At 51.4% G+C, this 22,691-nt stretch overlaps 1 protein-coding gene across 1 annotated transcript; it reads right to left on the bottom strand.

Moving 5' to 3' along the window:
• Positions 1-25: 25 nt before the first annotated feature.
• Cdhr2 (cadherin related family member 2) lies at positions 26-19,940 on the bottom strand. Its single transcript, XM_052728374.1, has 25 exons — positions 19,734-19,940; positions 18,763-18,966; positions 18,603-18,678; positions 18,396-18,511; positions 18,071-18,304; positions 16,987-17,142; positions 16,743-16,904; positions 16,414-16,475; positions 15,600-15,843; positions 12,837-13,076; positions 11,267-11,336; positions 10,372-10,977; positions 9,397-9,468; positions 8,935-8,984; positions 7,069-7,217; positions 6,807-6,915; positions 5,127-5,215; positions 4,677-4,745; positions 4,505-4,582; positions 4,352-4,412; positions 4,145-4,269; positions 3,583-3,696; positions 3,424-3,501; positions 2,912-2,969; positions 26-235 (listed from the first exon to the last, which is right to left on the bottom strand). The coding sequence occupies exons 1-25, from the start codon at positions 19,938-19,940 to the stop codon at positions 95-97; spliced, it is 3,570 nt and encodes a 1,189-aa protein (XP_052584334.1). The 3' UTR covers positions 26-94.
• Positions 19,941-22,691: the final 2,751 nt, after the last annotated feature.

Below are 22,691 nucleotides of genomic sequence, written 5' to 3' on the forward strand. Positions count from 1 at the left end.
CTTGTCTATGATTGAAAGTTGGGGGTAAAGCAAGACCATATATTATATTTAGGGGAAGGCAGGCAGTACAGATTGTGCTTGAAGAAGGTCTCTGTCACAGATCTGTGGTGTCCAGGCTAGGGTTGGTGAAGGACAGATCCTTCTGCTGATGTCCGCTTGTGCCCACCTGCCTTCCGGAGAGCACTACACTCAGGGGCTCTGGGTCCAGTTCAGGCGAGTTGTATGGAAGCGGCTTCTGGAGAGACAAGGAGGGAAGTGTGAAGATGGGGTTCTCTCCCCAGACCCCAGGACAACGGCAGGCCTTCACACTCATCACCAGATAGCTCCTTGGCTGGAGTTTCTCACCCTCACTTCTGAGGCTCACTCCTGTTGGGGCCCCTGTCTCCTGGCTATATCCCAGAGACAGCCATGGCCAGGGGTGGTATAGGTGGGGGAAGCCTAGGGAGTCATCTTTGGCCTTTGACTAACCCCAACAGAGCAGTGTTCTAGCATTCTGCCCAGTCCTAGGCCAAAGACCATCTTCGTCACAGTTCCTGCCACCTGTACCCCAGAGCAGGCCATGTGTTGGGCAAGGTCCACCAATTCCATGGCAGAACCATAGACACCCTGCTGAAGGAGGTAGAAGTGAGGATCGCCCCAGCTAAGAGACAGAGCAGGAGCTGGCCAACCATTCCTGTGGATGGTACAACACAAGATTCTTCTTGAATCTGCCGTCACCTGTCTTTTTCAGAAATGTCACCCAGGAGTATGCCCGTACTTTGTCATGGCACTCCCACATCGCTGCTGTCCTTCCTCTTACCCTCCCCACGTGACATCACACACGCCGCCCATCACCCCCACATTCTTCCTCACACGTACACCTTCCTACAGGAGGGTCCAGCCCCCGAGCTAGGTTACTCTGCCGCAACACCCACCTCCCTTCCTCCACAAAGCCAGAGCCCCAAGTCTCCCCTGCCTTTCCCTGAATACTAACTATACAGGCTTTTTCCTGTCTGGGGATGTTACCATCCCTGGTAAACAGTGGAGCATCCAAGAGCCCAGAGGAGTTAGTCAGTCAGTGTTTACAGACTCTGAGCCCATAACATTAGATAATGTAACCTGGCACCTAAGCCTGGAGACTTGACTTCTGAGCTGATTTGCCCTGCAGGATGCCTGGCCTTAAGCCAGCCAGCACTCCCTGAGCATCTGCGTCCGTGCTACCTGATTGGCAAGGGGGATTGGTGGTCTCCAGGTTGCTCACACCTTGTACAGTGTTTACAGAGCCTTTATAGGTCAGGGCACTCAGAGATTGCTAGGAAAAAAAAAAAAAAAACCTCTGTCCCCAAGACAGTCACCCCCTCGATCTAGACTCTGCTCTCGGAAGTCCTGTTCTTTCCCAGCCCACAGATCAGTCAGGAGCCCCTAACTCCATCTTGGAGGGGAGTTCACAATGCCCTCCTCAGGGCCTTGAACTTTTTTGTCTCCATTCTGTCAGAGAAGTTCACTAGAGTTTTTACCTCAAACCACCTTCACAGAGAAAGGGGCCACACTGGCTTGCTGTCCATGATCCCCACTCTTGGGAGCCCATCTACAAGTCTTTATGCCAGACTTTTCATCATGATACATTTGGACCCCTGTACAAGCCCAAGAGAAGCTTTGGTTGACCCAATCTATCCAAGAAATTAGTCCTCTACCTGGCAGTGGTGGCACACGCCTTTAATCCCAGCACTCAGGAGGCAGAGGCAGGCAAAACTATGAGTTTAAGGCCAGCCTGGTCTATAGAGTGAGTTCTAGGCCAGCCAGGGATAGACAGAGAAACCCTGTCTTGAAAAGAGAGAGAGAGAGAGAGAGAGAGAGAGAGAGAGAGAGAGAGAGAGAGAGAGAGAGAGAGAAGAGTCCTCAGGGAGGGTAAGGACTGCAGCGTGGGTAGGCTGGGGCCATAGGGGAAGGGCCCAAGGAGCTGGGTGGTGTGACATGCAAACACTGCTTCTTTCCAAGAAATGAGCTACTGCCACTAATGGGCCCCAAAGACCTTCTGCTCCAGTGCGGAGAGGGGGCTCCGCTACAGAGCCCTCCTGACCTCACTGACCAGTTCCAATGCTTCTCCATTCTACCCAGATGTCGGAATTGCCTGATGAGTCAGGCAAGGCAACAGGTACCTGTAATCCCACCACTCAAGGGACTGGAGCAGGAGGATGGAAAGTTTCAGCTTGGCCTAGGCTACCCAGGAAGACTCTGTCGCAAAACAAGGCTCAGTCAATAAACTAGAATCCCCTGGGGAGCTTTGGCAGTGTGTCCTTGCCCTGTCCCGCCCTGTCCCACCCTGGGCCATCAGGATCAGGATCTGAACGCGACCTGAGCATCAGTTCTATTAGAATCCCCTAGGTGATTCCAAATAAGAGCCCAAACTGTGAGTTCTTGATCTCATCTACTAACCAACTAACCATCTAACTAACTAACCTAGTTAACAAGAAGTGGTGTTGTCACTCAGTCATTTACTGAGCTTGCTCCTTTGCTCATGTCCACATTTCTCCCTCACCTCCTAGCATTTGTGTAGAGATCAAAACTGGGCAGGACCAGTTTCCGACTCCATGCTTTGTGCCAGCTTTCTTCCTTCTCTTTTTTGTTGGTTTGGGTTTTGCTGTTTTGTTTTCTTTTATGAGTGGTGCTGGAGACTGAACCCGGAGCCTCAGCAAGTGCTCCGCCTTTACACTACATGCTTGTTCTGACTTAATCCCCACATCAGCCTTGCAGAGTTGTTTTGATTGCCATTTACAGATGAAAAGAACTGAGAGCCAAAAGCAAGAAGCAGTTCACCCAAGAGCTCTGTTAGGGAAGAACAGGGATTGGGCCTCATTCATCCTGAATTCCACCCCTTCAGAGAAGAGCCTCAAGTCAGAAGCCCCAGGTACCAACTCCTCCCACATCTTACCTTGATTTCCTTACTGTCCGTGTCCAAGTCCACAGCGTTTTTATCTAGGGAGTTGAGGCTATGGGAGAAGTGGTAGAACTTAGATTGTTACCTAACTGACTCACCTTCCCAATCTGTGGCCTCGTCACCACCATCAGCATCACCCCAACATTTTAACCATCACCATACCACCAACATTACCATCAGCATCACCACCAACATTTTAACCATCACCCCACCATTACCATCAGCATCACCCCAACATTACCATCAGCATCACCACCAACATTTTAACCATCACCCCAACATTACCATCAGCATCACCACCTACACCACTGCTCTCACTGCCATTATCACCAGCATCAGCATCAGCACCAACACCATCACCATTACCATCACCACCTTTGCCATCGCCACCATTAACTCTATCACCATTGCCATTATCACTATGACTACCAACCATCACCATTATCCTCATCACCACTTACTTCCCACTCTCAACAACTAGTGTGGTAGTGAGAGATGCTGTTCACCTGACATAGTCCAGGTCACTGGAGGGGAGACTCTCCAATCCCAGATCATTGGTGGGGAGGTCCAGCATGGGGTTGGCTCTGGGGAGACAGTTTGGTCAAGCAGCTACGGCCTTCAGTCACCTTACAAAGTCTCTTGTTCCCCTCTGACCGCCTGCTCACCGCTCAGTGTTGTACATGTTAGTCCCAGGGATAGCAACAGTTGAAGTCATTGCTTCTACTGGCGTCTTCCGGGCCTCCTTGCCAGCCTTCATAGCTCGAAGCTTCCGGTGGTAGCTGTTGAACCAGGAGGAAGTCACACTTGCAACATCCTCACCTAGTATGAAGCCCTTCAACTGTGGCCTCACAAGGATCCTGGCTGGTGATGGCTTTAGCTGCATTATGTAGGGGGTAGAACCACGAGCCAAGAGAATGTGTTGTCAAAGGGCCACATAGGCAGCCAGCGGTGATACCTAGAGTAAAACTCAGGGGAAGCTACCAGTTGTGTTCTGGGGAGGGGAAATGGCAACACTCTGAAGTGCTCAACATTTCTACCCCAAATGGAGGAATCTCGAGCCAAACTCATCTGCAGGCAAGGAGACAGACTCGGGACAGGAAGGTGACTCACCGGCAGTCTTACACATGTACCTGATGCCTGACCCCAAGTTCTTTCTACCCACCCCACACACATTGGGTATCTGGGCGAGAAGAGAGCTGGAGACCAAGGGAGGGATGCGAACCACACCTCTTCCGCACACACACGAGCGCCGTGGTCAGAATCACGAGGACCAGCAGCAAGGCCACTACCAGTCCTATGATGACACTGGTGAGTAGTTTCGGCTGGTCAGACTCCTGGCCCTCCTGGGAGCTCTGGAGAAGAGGGAGGGTGAGGAGGCTGTGGGATCCACACCCCTCCCCCACCTGTGCTGTCCGTCTGTCCAGCCACACTCACCACCACCACCAGCCCCAGTTGCAGCAGCTGCCTCAGTGCATCCTGGTCTTTCCGGATCATCCTGCCACAGAGCCCTGCTTAGACCCAACGGTCACTGACCTCCCCTGGGGGTGCCTTCTACTCCCCTGCCCCCTCCCAGACAGCCCCACTCACGTATTCAGCTCGTTAAGGATCAGGGCTGACCCATTGGGGAAGACAAAGTAGGCATCCAGGTAGGACTGGACCTGGGCTCTGGAAGAGACACATGAACAGCCCAGGAACACCACAAGCCTCTCCAACAACTGTTGCTCTCCTCAGCCCGGCCACTATGCCTGGGGACACTCACCGAGCCGTGGAGTCTATGTTCTGTATCGTCACAACATAGACAGTGGTCCTGGTCGCCTGGCCAAGAGCCCTACAAAAGATGCAGGTATCACAGATACATGGAGTGGGGCTGTGGCCAGGGCTGTGGCCAGGGCTGTGCCAGTGGAATCAGGAGTCGTGTGGAGGGAAGGGTGTGTCACTAAAGAACTGATACCCCTCTGCACACACTAGAGATGGAAATCCTTTCTCCTGGGACCCTTGTTCTTCTCCAGTGCATGACTTTCACAACTGGACATGGTAGTTCTGTCATGCCCCATCCCGCCTTTGACTGCACATGGGCTTGGTGGGGTGGGTACAGGCACAGGATCGAAGACAGGGACAAGTTCAAGTATGGGTCAGGGACGGGTAGTTCTCCAGGACTAGCCCCTTAGGCCTTCTTCCCACAGCCCCTTCTTGTGCTTCCCAGACCTACGCCTTAATCTCCTCCACGTTGGCACCCACATCCTCCTTGTTGGTGGAGAACTGTAACCTCACACGGTAACTCTGGTCCACAGTGAAGAGCTAGGGTAGAAGGGGGTGTGGAGAGGAGACATCAGAAACATAGGACAACTACAAGATCATTGACAGCACATGTCTCAGAACACACATCCACTGCTACTGCCCACGTGCTGTGTTCACCTGCAACCCAGATTCAGACACCACAAAGAGACATACAAAAAAAGGAAAAAAAAAAAAAAAAAAGATTCCAGCTCTTACTTTAAAGAGGCCATCACAATGAAAGTTTCATGAGATTTTATCCTGGAATTTTCTACCTATAAATAATCCCATGACACGTACATGGTTTCCCTTGGCCACACGCTTAGAATCCTGGCACTTAGGCTGTCCCTGTCCCTACGTGCCTTTGCTCGCTCAGTCTCTCTTGGGCATCTCTCCTCATCACTCTACATCACTCGTCTGGGTGGTGGTCCATGTGGATGTCTCACACATCCTCACTTCTGACTTTCTCCCCTCCAGGTGTTCTCATGTGCCCTGATGTGCCGTCCTGTGTCTGCAGGAACATCCCCGGAAGGGGACCTGCTGGCTAAAACACTGTGTGTCTTGTAAACATATGTAGAGATTGACAGATACTCTTCCTAATAGATTACAACTGATTTCACTTCCTAACAAGACTAAGGAGAGTCTGGGTCTAGGAGGAGCATCACTGGATGTCAGAAGGACCACTGGGTCTTTCACATGACTAATATGTATGGGAGGAGCATCACTGGATGTCAGAAGGACCACTGGGTCTTTCACATGACTAATATGTATGGGAGGAGCATCACTGGATGTCAGAAGGACCACTGGGTCTTTCACATGACTAATATGGACCCAGAATTTACTTCCCATGTGCATGCCAGTTGTTCTGGACTCTGATGTGTGGACAAGAACAATGAAGTCCCCATCATTTAGAAGTGAGGTCAGGCCGGGTGGTGGTGGCGCACGCCTTTAATCCCAGCACTTGGGAGGCAGAGCCAGGCGGATCTCTGTGAGTTCGAGGCCAGCCTGGACTACCAAGTGAGTTCCAGGAAAGGTGCAAAGCTACACAGAGAAACCCTGTCTCGAAAAACCAAAAAAAAAAAAAAAAAAAAAAAGTGAGGTCAGGGAGAATGTGTGTGTGGTTTATGTTTTTGTTTTTTTTTTTTAGATCAGGTCTTGCTATATAGCTCAAGCTGGCCTCAAATTCAAGTGATAGAATTACAGATCCATCTCACAGAGACAGGTATTCTGGATAAAAATTCAATAAAACATGCCTTTAATCTCAGAACTTAGGAGACAGAGGCAAGTGGATCTCTGTGAATTCAAGGCCAGCCTTGTCTATATAGTGGCTCCAATCCATCCAGAGCTATATAGTAAGACCCTGTCTTAAAATAACAAAATATAGGCTGGGCAGTGGTGGCGCATGCCTTTAATCCCAGAATTCAGGAGGCAGAGGTAGTGGGATCTCTGAGTTCAAGGCCAACATTGTCTACAAAGTGAGTTCCAGGACAGCAAGTACTAAACAGAGAAACCCTGTCTTGAAAAACCAATATATGTAAATATATAAACAAAAAAGAAAAGAAGAACACTGGGCTGGCTGAGGACACCAGGGCAGGAGGCAGGGAATGGCACTCACATTCAGAGTGATCTGGGTTTCCAGTGCAGGACCCACGATTGGCTGGTCCTGAGCCTGAACTGTTACCTGGTATGTGCCTTGGAGGGTGGAATCAAGGTTGGTCACCAGCCTGTGAGAGATGGCAAGACACAGCTTGATTCTGTGCCCAATCTGGGTCCTTCTAGCCCTCTGGAAACCTACCCATACACCTTCCAGGATAGAGACCCTGCCCGAGCTGTACCCCACCCCACCCAACCCGTCCAGGTATCCTTCACCACATTACACGATGTTGCCAGTGTACAGGTCAGCTTCTACTGAGCGGGTAATCCGGAAGACCTGGACAGGGTTGGAGGCCCCATTGTTGGAGACAAAATCGGATTTCAGGATGGAGAACTGGATGATCCCATTGTGCTGTGAGTCCTCATCTCTGGCCTGTTAGCAAGAGTGGATGTCTGGAGTAAGACTAGGAAAGGCCTCTCCATTCCCACCATGATCAGAAGCCACAGCCGCCACCCAAAACTTTTATTTTTATGTTTTTTTAAATAGGGTCTCACTATGTAGTCCTGGCCATCCTGGAGCTCACTATTTAAGCCAGAATGGCCTTGAACTTTCTGTGACCCTCCTGCCTCTGTCTCAGAAGTGCCAGGACTACAGAAGTCTACACCACACCTAGCTAGATTTTTAAAACACGAAGTTCACTGTACATCCACATTTGTCCAGGTGCCTTCTCCTGCACCCCAATATAACAGATCACCACCCATAGTCTTCCTATAGTGAAACCTGCCTCACTCTCCTCTACCCAACTGCCAAGCACATACACACCCACTCACACGCAGCCACACTCAGCTCTAGAGTACCTGTAGTGTGCATCCTCCCTTTAAAGCCCTCATTTCTGGCTGATTAATGTGAGCCTACATTCCCTAGTGGACCAAAGTGAACAAGAAGGAGGGACAAACATTCTAATGCCTTTAAAAAGAATGTAACAGAGAGCTGGGCATGGTGGCACACACCTTTAATCCCAGCACTTGGAAGGCAGAGGCAGACAAGTCCCTGTGAGTTCGAGAGCAGCCTGACCTACAAAGTGAGTTCCAGGACAGCAAGGCTGTTACACAGAGGAACCTTGTCTCAAAAGAAACACACACACACACACACACACACACACACACACACACACACACACACTACCCATACCGCATACATGCATATGTGCATATACACCGATATGTACACATATATACACACATGCATACACACACATTCACCATACACACACAGGAGCATGTGCACCCACCCACACATATGTACCTGCACATACACACACACATACAAAAGAAAACAATTCAAAACCATGACTAAATTGGGACATTGGCATACAGTAGGCTGAGGATTGGAAATTAACTGTGTTAAGTCTTGAAAGAACCTAGAAAGGAAAAATTGCTGTCCCCAGGAGAGGTTCTGTCCTGAGGACACCCTCAACTCTGCATGGAAAAGGCCAGGCCTCTCCAAGCCTGGGGCTTACCATACATGTAGTGCTAGCCAAGAGCCACCAGCCTCCTATCAAAGAGGAAAACTGAGCTGGGCATGGTGGCTCATGCCTTTAATCTCAGCACCACAGAAGCAGAGGTAGGCAGATTTGAGGAAAGCCTGGTCTACACAGTGAGTTCCAGAATAGCCAAGGCTACAAAGTCAGACCCTGTCTCAAAACATGCACAAAGGAAACTTAATCCCAGAGAAGCAAGACAGCTTCCGGCCCCAGGGCCTCACCCCACAGGGCCTAGCCACCCTCCAGTCACACACCCACATTCATCACCATAACAAATTGAAAGCATTGCTATCATTGTGCTCAGGAAGCTATTTAAGTAGAAGAAACCCTTTTAATTTACAATTGGCTATGGGTTCTTGATCACACTCAAGTATTCTGGCATCATCAGGAGATCTAGCCTACAAGTGGTATTTCTGGTCATTAAATTTTTATGAACACTAAATTGAACAATTAGCAGAATGGGAGCACATCGACTGGGCAAGCGCTGCTACAGTCCCGGCTTGTGTTAGTGGGTTCTGAGCCATCATATCTAAGGTTAAAACATCTTAGGGGCAGGTGAAAGGCCGGAAGGCCTTAGTTCTGTCCTCTGGAGTTGCTGGGACTCACCTGGACAGAAGCCACCGGCTGGTTGGGTAACACAAGCTCTGGAATGATCACTACAAATACAAGCAGGAAGACATCAGCTCAGCTGGGGCAGTGTGGCCTGGCCCAGCACGGCCCATGAGCCAAGTCCACACCACAAGGCCATGCCCAATCCCTCTGCAAAAGTGACCCCCCAGCAGCTGTTCCTGAGGATGCAGTTGTCAAGGCATCCATCCTCACGGTACATATGGGGAAATCAAGGCTCGTAGAGGAAAGGCCTGCCTTAAAGCCAGCAGGCAGCTGATCCAGAGCTGGAATGAAAACTAGGTGTCCCTTCTAGCTACAAGCTGGGGCGGAGGTGGGCTGGACCCCTCTGTGGCCTAGAGAGGGTTTACAGGGGTGGGAGACGGAGGGTATCTAAGGGTAATCCTGTGTTACGAGGTGTGTGATACACCGGGGTGAAGATGGGTTGCTTTACTCATTCACCAAAGGTCTGGTTGTCAGGCAGAAAATAGGGAGCATTGTCGTTCTTGTCCTCGATGATGATGGGGAGGTTTCCTGAGGAGATTAAATCACGTGGGTCAAAGCTCTGAGCAAACTCCTCACCGAAAGAGCCTGGGCCTCATCAGGCCTTCAGCAGTTCCCGCCCCTGCTTTTCCTGCCCTGTGCTCAGCTCTGCTCCTCACCCACGTGTCCCCACAGCCTCCTCTAGATTTCCTGTCTGTTGGTGTTGTCCCCACCCTACGGATGATGAACAGCTGGTCAGAGCCATGCAAGAGTGGCAATCCAGGAGTGGGCCCCAGTCTGCCCCAGTTGACCAGGGCATTTTATGCATGGATGGGTGTCATCCAGTAGCAGCACACTTGGCTGGCATAAGGGCTCCATTCTCAACACAGCTAAAAGTGCGTGTATAAATATTATGTATGTCTGTCTATATTGATATATGTGTGATGTATACTTTTATGTCAACTGGTCTTTTTAAACACTCACTCTGAGCCAGAAGTAGTCACACACAACTATAAATCTCAGCACTTGGGAGACTGAGACAGGAGGATTATAAATTTGAGGCCAGCCTGGGCTACAGAGTGAGACCCTCCCCGCTCTGTTCCTTGGCTTTCTCATCTTTAGATCGGCTGGGCATCACTAGCTCATGAGTTGTGCAGGAATAAAATGAGCAAATGCCTTAAGGTGCCTAGCACATTTCTGTGCTGTGCTCACTGTTAGCACGGCCCTTGTGCCTGTGTGGAGGTGGATGAGGACTCAGCTAACTCTGGGGTCTGTCTCCTTTGTCTAGGTGCTTCTAGGCACCCCACTAGACCCTGTATGCATGCTCTCACACTCTCCACGGCCGGCCCCTTGGCCAATCCCCACTGGACAGACGGAGCAAAGAAGCTTCGCAAGGACATGGCCAGTGACATAGTTGACAAGGTCTGATGTCTGCAGCCCTGAAGGCCCTCTCACCATTGCTGCTGTACGCCTCAAAGCGGGAATCGGTGGCGAGGTCATGTGCCCGCACAACCAGCGTCACCAGGTGGCAAGCCTCATAGTCGATGGCCTCACTCTGATTGATGTACACCGAGCCGTTGGCAAGCACAGAGAACCAGCCGTGGCACACGCTGCCCACATCAACGTTGTCCTTGGTGCAGATGACATTCACCAGTTCTACTGTCAGCACGGCATCAGTATCCACATCCTGGGCGATCACCTGGGCCACCAGGCCATGCTGGGAACCATTCTCAGTCACAGCGATGCTCTGGAGTGAGGTTGCATCCAGGGTAGGTGGCTCATCATTCACATCCACCACAACTACAGTGACATTGGCTGTGGAATTGAGGCCCTGGGGGCCTGGGTTCTCAGCAGTCACTGTCAGATTGAAGAATTTCTGTGCTTCATAATCCAGGCTCACATCAGGGAGCAGCCAGAGGGACCCCTCGGCCCACCCTTGACCCAGCACGTTGCCCTGGATCATAAAGTTGTTGACACCAGTCCCGGACAGGCTGAAGCTGATGCGGTTGTTGGCTTCTGTCTGGTCAGCATCCCAGGCCTTCACTGTGCCCACAAACTCTCCTATGTACAAAGGACAGAGCTTGGAGGACCAGCTGTGCCAGCCACAGGCACTCCAGGCTGGTCCTACAATGGAGCCGTTAGCATGGGCCTTACTATTTGGTGTCAGAGATGGGATGTAAACAGTCTCTGCTTCAGTATACCCTTCTCCAAGTGCTGCCTTGCCAAAGGATAACACCAGCAGGATTATCCTGCATGTACCCAAGGTGCTAGGATACATATTCCCCTGTCATCTGCACAGCGAGCCCATGGCCCAGCTCCCTGGGCCCACACAAGCCCAGAGGGCACATACCTGGCTTCCTCTCCATCACCAAGAATTCATAGGAGGACTGGTTGAATACAGGTAGGTTGTCATTGATGTCCTAAAGGGAGAGGCAGGTCTAAGTCCTAGGGACCTAGTAGCCCCAGGTTCACATTTATCCCAAGAGCCATCAGAGAAGCCAATAATATCTCTACACAGATAGAGCCATCAAGTCTGCGTCCCTCAGACAGCACTGACAGATTTCCAGATGTGCAGACAGCCTTCCAGAGAGGGCCAGGAAGTAGTGCTGCTTCTGTTTGTCTGACCTCAGCCCAGAACTACTCTAGTTCCACTTTCCAGAACGGTTACAGGGCCCTGTCTGTGACCCCATCTGGCTTAGCCTGAGGTCCCATTTCTCAGACCTGTGACACCAGCTCTGGGTTCAGTCTGAACTGGAATCTGGTGCCCTGGACACCTGCTGCTTTCTGACCTTGCCTACCATGCACAGCTGGAGCCCTGTCTTCCCTGGTCTCCCCAGGGTTGTCATGGGAGACACCCTGAATGCTCCAGCCCCTCCCAGTCTGCTGGCATACATGCGCCCCTTGGCGGTCAGTTTTCTCTGTAGAAACACAGAATGGAGACTTGGGAACAGAACTCTAGCCCTTCAATAAGGTGTGTCTTCCCTCTCTTCCTTCTCCCACCCTCCCCTTCCTTTCCTCTACGCCTCCTCCTCCTTCTCTCCTTCTCTCCTTCCTTTTCCTTTGTCTTTTGCTAAGATAGAACTCTCATCATGTAACCCATCTCCTGAGCTCGTGAAATCCTCCTCAGAAGTGCTTGTTGAGGCACATGGTCTGAGGGGATTCCTCAGACATGCATCACTGGCTTCTCGCCCAAGGCTGCTGAATTCTCGTGGTCATCCTGACTCACACAGGAGTGGCTAAGACATCAGCTCTGAGTCCATTCCTGCTCTGCCTCTCCTGTGGCTCTGGCTTCTTTGGGCTTCAGTGTCCTCATCTGAAAACAGGGTAACCTCTGACACAGCCAGAGTGTGAAGCTCACAGGGGCCAAGGGTCCCCTCTAATCCAGTAAGTGTAATTCTTCATTTTTCCTTTAGTGTTCTACCTTGTTCCCAGGATGCTGACAAGTCCTAAGTCTATTCAGTGTCTCCCTTATCTCTGAGGTCACAAGGTCTGCTGTGTAGCCCAGGATAGACTAAAACCCTCAATTACCCTGCCCGAGTCTCTCAGGTATTGAGGTTATAGGTGTGCACCACATGCTTGGCCCCCCCCCGCTTTCTTAATAAAATGGTTGTTACCGTCCGTCCCTATCTCTTGGTGTACAGGAGACACAATTGGAGCCTGCTTCACTTGCCCTTGGCCTTCGCTTGGTGTCCGTTAGGAGGGTTCCCCTGAGCGCCTTCCCTGGGCAACACCCTCTTCAGAATACCTCCATTCATTCATGCTGATTTCATCCCTAGTCTTTCTGACATAAGGACTAGGATTGCCAAGGTCTGCCCGGCTGAATTCTCAACCTCTCATCGACGATGCTGTACAAGGCAGGACGTGTGACCTGCACTAGAGCCAGGGAGCCAGGCTGTGTGTGTGACAGCACCTTGCCTTACCTCCACAGTGATGGTGACATTGACATCAGTGCTGAGGGGAGGCATGCCGCAGTCAGCCACACGCACACTTAGTACAATGTGGCCCTCCAACGCAGGGTCAATGGCCTCACGGTCCAGGGGCTCCAGATTCCTGAGGAGCCCGGTGTTGGGGTCTATGGAGAAGTTGTGGCTATAGGGCCCAGGCAGCAGGCTGAAGAGCAGGCGGCTATTGTTAGTGTCTGGCTGGTCATCATCATAAGCCTGTGAACACAGTTGGCCTCAGAGATACGGCCTCAGGCCCAACCCCTCTCTCCAGCACTGGTCTCAGCAGCCATTGGCTGGAACCAGGAGGAGACAGGCCATGGCTCCCTGCTGAGATGTGGGGCACAGTCAGCAGGAGCTCTCAGTCTCAGCCTTGAGCTTGTCCATCCCCCAGATAACTGCTTCATGCATCCTGCAAATCTAGGCCTGAGCTAGACTCTGGAAAGAGACCTGAAGTGGAGGTTCCCGTAAGCTGAGGCTACAGAGAGGGCTGTAGGGGAGTATATGCAGGGAATCTCGTGATTCTCCCATGTTGCTACAGCATGCTCTCTTTCTGTTTCTCTGTCTCTGTTTGTCTTTCTGTTCACACACACACACACACACACACACACACACACACACACATGGTGGGCTGTTCGTTTTTGTTTGTTTGTTTATTAAAGACATGGTCTTATGTAGCCTAAGCTGGCCTCAAACTCACTATGTGGCTAAGGATGACTTCAATCTTCTGGTCCTCCTGCCTCTACCTCCAGGGGCCTAGGCTCTCAAACATACACCAAAGCACCCTGTTTATGTGGTTTTGGTAACAGAACCCAATGCTTTTTGTGCATGCCAGGCAAGCCCTCTGCCAACTGGATTACATCCCTAGCCCAATACTATATTTTTTTCATTTTTAAAGTTTAAAAGATTTTTTATTTTATATGTTTGAGTGTTTTGCCTGGGTGTATATAAGTATTGCATTTGTGTACAGTGTCTACAGAAGCCAAAAGAGGACATCAGATCCCCTGGAATTGGAGTTATAGACAGCTGTAAGCCATCGTGTGGGTGCTGAGAATCAAGTCTGGGTCCTCTCCAAAAGCAGACAGTGATCTTAACTGCTGAGCCATCCCTCCAGCTCCCCACTCAACTTTTTTTTGAAACAGGATCTCACTATGTCGCCCTGGCCAGCCTGGAATTCACAGGGATTTGCCTGCCTCTGCCTTTCAAAGGTGAAATCAAAGGTGTGCATCACCACATCTGGCTACACTTTTTAACATCTAGCTGTACTTTTTAACAGCTCATTCTTCATATAAAGGGTGTATACGTGTGCACAAATGCATTCTTGTCTTGCCAGGGCCCCAAACATGCTGGATCACACTGGAATGAGCCTGCACAAAAAATGCGTGTTCTTCTGCGCCCCAGCCTTGACCTGGGGCCTTCCACCTGACTGCCAGTCATGCTGTCACCCCTGCAGCTCCCTACAGCCCTGCTACCTTTGACAGCACAGAAAACACTATCAGTAAAGGTCTGCGACTTGCTTAGTGGGAACCCCAGGAACAGGAGTCAGAGCAGGTTCGCCTCTGAGCACTGGGGTTCAACAGAGGACTCAGTAGGTGTTGAGATAGAGGCGATTCCTTGTCTGTCCGCCCTGCTCACCCCACATCATTGCCTTTGCTTTAGTTCTGTTGGATCTTTCTCAGTAAATGGGCCCTTCATAAGCAGCCAGAGACGGCTCTTCCAAAGGCACGACCCACCTGTCTCCACAAAGGGCTTCGGTACTTAGCCTATTAATTCGCCAAGCACTCCTCTGTATCCCTAAGGGTGCTGTAGTTCTGACAAATCAGAAATGTTTCTCCCATGAGGCTCTTAAAGACCAGAGTCAGAAGGAGTCCAGTGAGATCTGGACTATAGCCCGACCATTGCTGTTGACACAGAAAGGCTTGACCTTGGAACATCTGCAGGGACCTCAGCCCCTGAACAATGGAGGGATTGGTGCCAAGAGATGGCCTTCTGAGCATCTGCAGGCCTCTTCTCACAAGGTGACCATCTGGGTCATCCTAAAGGAGAGTTCTCAGTCTCATACCATGTAGGGCAGAGGGCTTCCCATGCGTCTCTGGAGCCGTGAGTGGGTTTTTACCATGTAATCCTGGGAGCTTGGCCACTGAGCTCGTCTATTTCAGCTTTGGCTGTTCGGCCGCTCAGAACCGAACCTTAGCCCACTCCCAGGGCTGCTTTCCAACTGTGTTCTTTGGGTTCTGGGTGTCAATGCTACCTTTGGACCCTTTAATAATACCACCCACTCTTTGTTATTTGTTCTCTGTTTGGATATTCCGTTTTTCTCAAAACAGGCTTTGTCTATATAGCCCTGTCTATCTTAGAACTTGCTCTGTAGACCAGGCTGGCCTCAAACTCAGAGATCCCTCTGCCTTTGCCTCCTTGGGTGCTGGGGTATGCACCATCATGCCTTGCTTGGATCTTAATTTTTATGTAAGCCACATCAAACCTTTTTGGATTGAGTTGGGAATGTATGATTTGTTTGTGAGGTCTATTCCACACCAGGCCTCTGCAGAGTACCTTAGACCCATTATCTCATGCCCTGCTGACCCTGTGAATAAGGACAACGACTCTTAATTTTCTAAGAGGAAATAGACACCCAGAGAGACTGAGTAACTTCCTCAGAGACACACAGTAGAGCTCAGGCTTCATACAGGGCCAGCATGGTCCCCTCCCTCACCTCCCCACCAGATCCAAGGTGGCTCTCACCTGGATGGTCACGGAGACATTGCCACCCTCCTCTGGCACAAAGACCGTGTAGGAGCCTCGGACCACAGGTGCGTTGTCATTAATATCCAGCAGAGTGATCTGTAGTGTGGTAGTGGTAGACTGGTTCCCACCGTCGGTGGCCTGCAGTGTGAGGTAGTACACAGCCTGCTTCTCCCGGTCCAGCAGTGTGCCATTTTTCACCGTCACATTTCCTGAGTTTGGATCTACCTCAAACAGGTCTTCTCTGCTCGGAGTGACCAGATTTAGCCAGTAAAATGACAGGATATGCACTTACAATTGAATTTCAGACAAATGATAACACAGACTTGAGTGACTCTTGTGCAGTATTTCCAACATACTTATGGCTGTGGATTGGTCGTGCTGTGAGTGCCCTCAAGCCTACAGGTGTTGGACACTTGGTCTGCAGTGTTAGGAGGTGCAGGTGCCTCTGAGAGGTGGGGCCTTTGGGAAAGATGTCCCTGGCCTCTTCCCTTCTGGTTTCCTATCTTGTCATGTGATCTCTCCATCTCATACGGGGTACAACCATGTGATTCAATAGACTATGAAGTCCTCACATGGTCCAGTGCATGGAACCCCATGCTTCTGAGCCTCCAGAATGAAATAAACCTTTCTCTATATAAAATACCCTGCCTTGAGTATTTTACTATAGTCACAGAAAACCAATCATTTTTAAAATTGTTTTTCTGGAATGGACGCAACTGAGCACTTTGTACTTCTGCAGACTACACTTCTCTACCACTCTAGCCCCATGGGGAGGTAGAGAAGAGCTCCCCTGCGCACCGTAGGAGCTTACCCATTTCCTGAAAGCAGACTGTAGGTGATACGACCCCATTCGCCCTCATCTTCGTCTGTAGCCTGTGAGGTGAAGAGGGCAGGACACTGGGGACAGGGCCATCTGTGGTACGGCACAACTCACTTGACAAGGCTGGTGTGCATCCTGCCTCCAAAGGCTCACCACACATCTGCATTCACACATCCACACTCCACACACTTGGATACAGTCATCCATGCAGGCATGGTTGCAAGGATCCAGTGACATGGAAAGAAACAAAGTCTGGGACAGTCTCAGATTGGCCCTTTCCAGCATCTGCCTCCCAGCGTGGTCCCTCCAGTATCACTCACCTTGATACTGCTGGTGACCACAAAACCTGTTGGACTGTGCTCTGGCACAGTGAGCTCATACAAGCTCTGAGAAAACGTGGGCCTGTGGTCATTAATGTCTCTAAGGTGGATGGTCACATTGGCAACAGAGTAATTCTTGCTGACTGAGTCAGTGGCCACAACCTAAGGACAGAAGAACAAGTGGCGATACAGAGGCCTGGTTACCCATGACCTCTGTATCCCACAGTATCTTGGCAAACCATACCTGCACCAACATCACCGTCTTCTTCTCGTAGTCCACCATCTCCGAGTTTCTCACCACCACCTGCACACTGACGTACCCTGCCGCTCGCTCTGGGGACACGTTGAAGGCTTCAGCATCTGAGCCCTCCAAGGACAGCAGGAAGGTACCATTGTCGCCCTGTAAAGGAGGGCGGTATAGTAGGGATTGACCCCCTGCAACTGCCTGCCCAATCTCCAAGCTCAGGCCTGCAGAAGCCCTGTCCAGCGAGACCCACAGAGGGAGGCAGAAAAGACCAAGACAACAATCCGGGCTCAGCAAGTTGGGCTGGCTGTCCAGCTCTGCAAATGCAGCCTCGGCAGTTGAGGACTGCCCTCGGCACTGTGAGTCTCCAGGGCTGAGGAGATAAGCCACACTCAGCCACTCCCATAATACTGTCATTAGCCTTCCTTCCCAGGCGTCACTCACCACCCACGCCCATCCCAGCCTGTTCCCTCAAAGCTGCCCTTCAGCACTAGCACCCAGCTGAGCACATCCACCCGCCTCGTGTCACCACCTGGCACCCTCCACTCAACTCCGTGTCACCCAATCCCATCAAACCATGACCTCACCCATCACTCAGTACCACCTCTGTGGTGGTTCCTTCCCAGGTGATCACTCAGACCACTCTGAACATACCAGCCACCTTTCCCTGATGCTCCCTACTTCCCCAAACTACAGGCTACCCAGAGCCAACAGCACTAACATCACAACCACTCACTGTTGCCTAGCACCTGATATCAGCCTCCATTGCACACTGCTTCTGCTCAGCACCACCCAGTCTTCCCCTGAACATTGCCAAACAGCACACAACAACCTCCACTTTACATGACTCACAGATTGGCGCCACCATCGTTACCATCATATTTCTACCTTTATTCCCCATGGACTCCACTCATCATCCGGCCATGTGCTCTGTAATCCACCGCCCATCTCAACTTCAATCATCACCCACTCTCTTTGCCTGCTCGCCCTCCCCTTCACTACTCCCTCCTCCCATCTGTGACCTTCCCCTCCTCAGCCTGGACCTCCTCTCCATCAGCGTCCCTCCCTCCTCGCCTGCACCTGCCTGGTCTGGGTCATAGGCCACCATGGTCAGGTCATCGATGGGGATTCGGGCAGAGGTATGCTCATCCACGTAGCCTGTGAAGGTGACTTGGGCCTCTTGGGGGCTAAAGGTGCAGGTTGGGAGGCTGCAGTTGTAAAATTCTGGCTTGTGGTCATTCACATCCGTCACTCTTATTGTGACCCACATGCTCGCCTTGGCCTCTTGCCCGTAGATGTTAGGCTTCTCCTCAGTGGCCTGAGGCACAAAACAGAAGCCAGAGGGCAGAGACCGGTTCTCAGAGAGTGAGCTCTAAGGTCAAGGGTTAGAGAAGAGGAGTCACACTCACCGTCACCTGTATCTGCACTTCTTCATTATCGTCAAGCAGCTGCTCTCTGTCCAGGGGGGCGCTGACTGTGATGACCCCATCTTCCCCGATGCTGAACCAGCCGGACCTTGTGGAGTCTGATGGGGAGACACTTGCAGCAGCTATTCCAGGGGCTCTGACCACCCCACCCTTACCCCAGCCCTCTCGGGGGACACCCCCGGATCTCACTGGAGATGCTGTAGGTCACATTGTCATCGATGCCTTTGTCGCCATCCACCGCCTCCACCTTCAGCACCGAGGTCCCCTGGGAGGAGGCTTGATGAGTGCATTTGACCCTTTGCTCAGACGCTCACCACTACCCAGCACCCCCACCACCCCCAGCACATACCAAGGCCGCGTCCTCAGCCACGGAGGCTGAGTAAAACTCCCTGACAAACTGGGGGTCCAGGTCTGGCTCATCAACCACTGAGATGGACAGGAAGACTGGCTGGGAGCATTGGACGGTTATGGTGTTATTCCACCAGTCACCTGAATCCTGTGGGTGAGAGGCCTTCTGTGAGCCAGTGCCCCAACTCTGAGCCCCCAGCTCTGCCTACACCCCCACTCACACAGGCCTTCAGCTCCAGCTGGTAGAAGGCACTCTTATTGTTGTAGCTGAGGCTGTCACTCAACACAATGGAGCCATTGTCCAAGATGTGAAAAAGATTCTTGCTGTCATCGGTGCTGGGGATGACCTACGACAGAGGATACTTGGGTGAGGCCCGCTCTGGACACCACCGCCCCTCACTCTTCACAAACCCTACTCTGAGAGACATAGGGTCAAATCTTGACTCTACTGCTGGCCAGAAATGCAAATGTTCCCAAGCCACGTAATCTCTGAGCCCTGGTTTCTCCCCTTGGCTGCTATAATTGCTTCAGTGGGTTGAAAGTCAGTTTTTAGTTGGTGTTCAAGAAGTGGTGGGATCACTAGCAAATCTGCTGTCACAAAACACATGTGCTTTGATTGTCTGGGTGAGCTCGGGCAAGACCCAGGCCCTCTCTGAGTTTTGATCTATCCTGGAGGCTGTGAGTGCTTTAGTTTGCAAGAGGCCTTGACCGTGCTGGTGAAGGGGGTGGGAGCAAGGACTGGCAGCCTGGCAAAGTAGGCTTCCCTGTTGTGGGCAGGGGGAGGGGAAGGGGTGGGTAGGGAAGAAAGCAGAGTGTGGTCGGAGAAAGGCTGGGGAAACAGAGCTATGATTGCCTGTGGAGATGCTGCCCCCTGGTGGACATGAGGCACAGTGAGGCCGGCTCCCACCCGGGTCCCCGGGTCCCCGTCCCCCCCCCCCCCCCCCCCCCCCCCCCCGGGACTCTCACACTCACCTTCTCTATGTAGTACTTCACTAAACCTCCTAGCCCGGTGTCCCGGTCCGTAGCCAGCACGGAGAACACCACAGAGCCGACTGGCAGGGTCTGTAAAAAGGGACTTTTCATCTGTGTGTCCATCCCATCCCAACCCTGGGCTAAGCCCTCAGGGGAGGCATCAGACAAGTTAAGATGGGACGGGCAGTCGGGCGGCTGGTGGTGCATGCCTCTAAGCCCAGCACTTAAGAGGCAGAGGCAGGTGAATCGCAAGAGGCAGGTGGAGTTCTGGTCTACAGAGTGAGTTCCAAGACAGCCAGGGATACACAGAGAAACCCTGTCTCCAAAAACAAAAACAAACAAACAAAAAGGACAGGCACCAGGACCCCTTCCCCCAAATAACCCTGCCTGGAAACTCCTTCCCTTACACAGCCTCATACCCCAGAGCTGGTTTATACTCTCTCAAGACCATAAGTGAAAGAACATTCAAGAATCCAGCCTGACTGAGCCATTCCACTGCTCAGCATCCCAAGGGCTCCCTATAGCCCACTCCCTGAGTCAGACTTTCTCACTCTTGGCTTCTGAAACTTCCTCATTCTTCCCAGAATATGGTCCAAACAATTTTGGTGGCCCTCAGAGGTCAGGCAGCTGCCCGTCTCTGCCCCTCCCTCCCCAGCCCCTCCCTCCCCAGCCTCTGACGCTAGCCACATCACTGTATGAGGACCTTTGCACGTGCTGTTCCTCAACCTGGAACACCCCTTCCCTGGAGATCCCTGGCAGGCCCCTTGCTCTCCAGGTCTCTGGTGGGAGGTCACCTACTCAGAGAAGCCAGAAGCAGCCCTTGCATAGGTCCTTCCTTCCACGCTTCCCATCTTGTCATATTTACAGTCTCTCATCTCTGAACCATCCCTTGCAGTTTATTTTTCTGGTTATATCACTTGTGCTCTAGACTGTGAGACCTGGAGCATCACACCCAGAGGAGTCTTGGTCACCAGGTAGTGTGAGGACCCAGGACAGTGGGTGCCGGGTAGGGCCTGTCCGGCGGACCTTATGCCTGATCCCACTTCAAAGGTTTCCCAACCACGTGGTCTTGGTGATTCGGAGACCACACTTCGTTAGTCAAGTGCAGCACTAGGGGACCTCCAGTTAAAACAGTTAAAGTGAGGTGCCTCTGGCTGAGGAAAGAGCCACCGCACAGACCAGCCATTTCAGACACAGGATGAACACATGGCCCAAAGTGAGTGGATGAAAGCCAGGTCCGTGCATGCTGGAAAGAGAGAAATGGCCAGTCTTTCCGCTGGAGCCAGAGAAGTGGAGAGATGTCAGTTTGGAGCCAGAGCTGACGGCTCTGCACCTCAGGATGGAGGCAGCAAGTGAAGTAGAGATGACAGGCAGAGGGTGACATCAGCTGGCTCCAGCTGTGCCTAAGTCAGAGTACCTCCAGCTTTTCAGACGCAGGAGAAGAGCAGCTCCCTCTGCTTCCTGTTCCTACCGAAACAACCCTAATCCGAGGTCCTTGCTTGTAGACTGTGGCCCTGTCATTCACGGCCTCACACCTCCCCAGACATGCTCCCCATGCCCTGTCCCACAAAGACTGGAGATACCTCGCTGATGCTGGTGGAGAACACAGAATTCTGGAAAATGGGTGCGTTGTCATTCCTGTCAGCCACAAACACCTGCATTTCCTTCCGCACCTGCAGATGAGAGAGCCTGGGTGAGGCCAGAAAACGTGCTTTAAGAAGCCAGAGCCCAGGTGAGGCCAGAAAAACGTGCTTTAAGATGCCAGAGCCCGGGTGAGGCCAGAAAACGTGCTTTAAGATGCCAGAAGAGTTTCGGGGACACTACGCAGAACTCTGCCACCTTTCTTCTAGATGATTCCCCTTTCTCCATCCTCCCCTCCCTCTTTCATGTACACACACACATGTGCACTTGTGCATACGTGTGTGTGTTCTACATTAGTTGAATGTGAAGGTGCAGGCATTCAATTTTTAAAATCTAAATTGTCCTTGTTCTGTAACAGGGGCACCACATGGTGTAGTTGTTTTTTTGTTTTGGTTTGGTTTTTTGCATAGCATGAACTGTGAACAACCCAAGTTCCCATTGGAGGGGATCAGCTAAAGTATCCTGAGGCATCCCTATGCGGGAAACAGACATTACGGATGGATGGAGGTCTCTGCCTCATGCATGTGATGTTCTGTGAAACCTTGTGACTGCCAGCAAGATGTCCATCACAAGATGCAGCCCTTGGCACTGAGCCAGAACTGAGCCAACACAGCTCTCCTCTCTTCACTGACCTTTACTTAGACACAGCCTCACCTAGCCTAGGCTGGCCTTAGACACACTATGTAGCCAAAATGGATTTGAACTCTGGATCCTCCTGCCTCCACCTCCCAAGTACTAAGATTACAGACATGTACAAGAAGAAGAAGAGGGAGGAAGAGGAGGGCTGGGGGTGCCACTCAGTGAAGGAAAGAGGAAGAGGGCATATAGAGGTTTGGAGAGAACATCATGCTAGTCATTGAGTAGACGCAGTGGCTTTAAGACAATAGAAACAGAGGCTGGAAAGAAAGCTCAGTGGTTAAGACCACTCTGTTGCTCTTCTACAGAGCTGGCGTCAGTTCCCAGCACCCTCATGGCGGTGCTCCAGTTCCAGAGGATCCAGTGCCCTCTTCTGGCCTCTGCAGGCTTCAGGCATGCACGTGGTGGGTGCATAGGCATACATGCAAACAAAGCATTCAATCACATAGCATAAAAATAAATCACTTTTAAATCAGTATTTATATTAATGTAGTCCAACACTGTAATTTTATGTACAAAATCCTTATATAGTTAATAAATATCAAACTCTTGGTCATATTGTATGACAAGGTAAACACATAATTTTGAAAGCAATCAGCACTGAAGTATTATCAGCTGGGGCACTCTCTGCTTGCCTAAAATAGACACATGATCAGAAGTGGACACTTGGGACCCTGTTTG

The sequence above is a fragment of the Peromyscus californicus genome, unplaced genomic scaffold (genome assembly GCF_007827085.1).
Source record: "Peromyscus californicus insignis strain IS unplaced genomic scaffold, ASM782708v3 Scaffold_8__1_contigs__length_139910024, whole genome shotgun sequence".
Taxonomy (NCBI): Eukaryota; Metazoa; Chordata; class Mammalia; order Rodentia; family Cricetidae; genus Peromyscus; species Peromyscus californicus.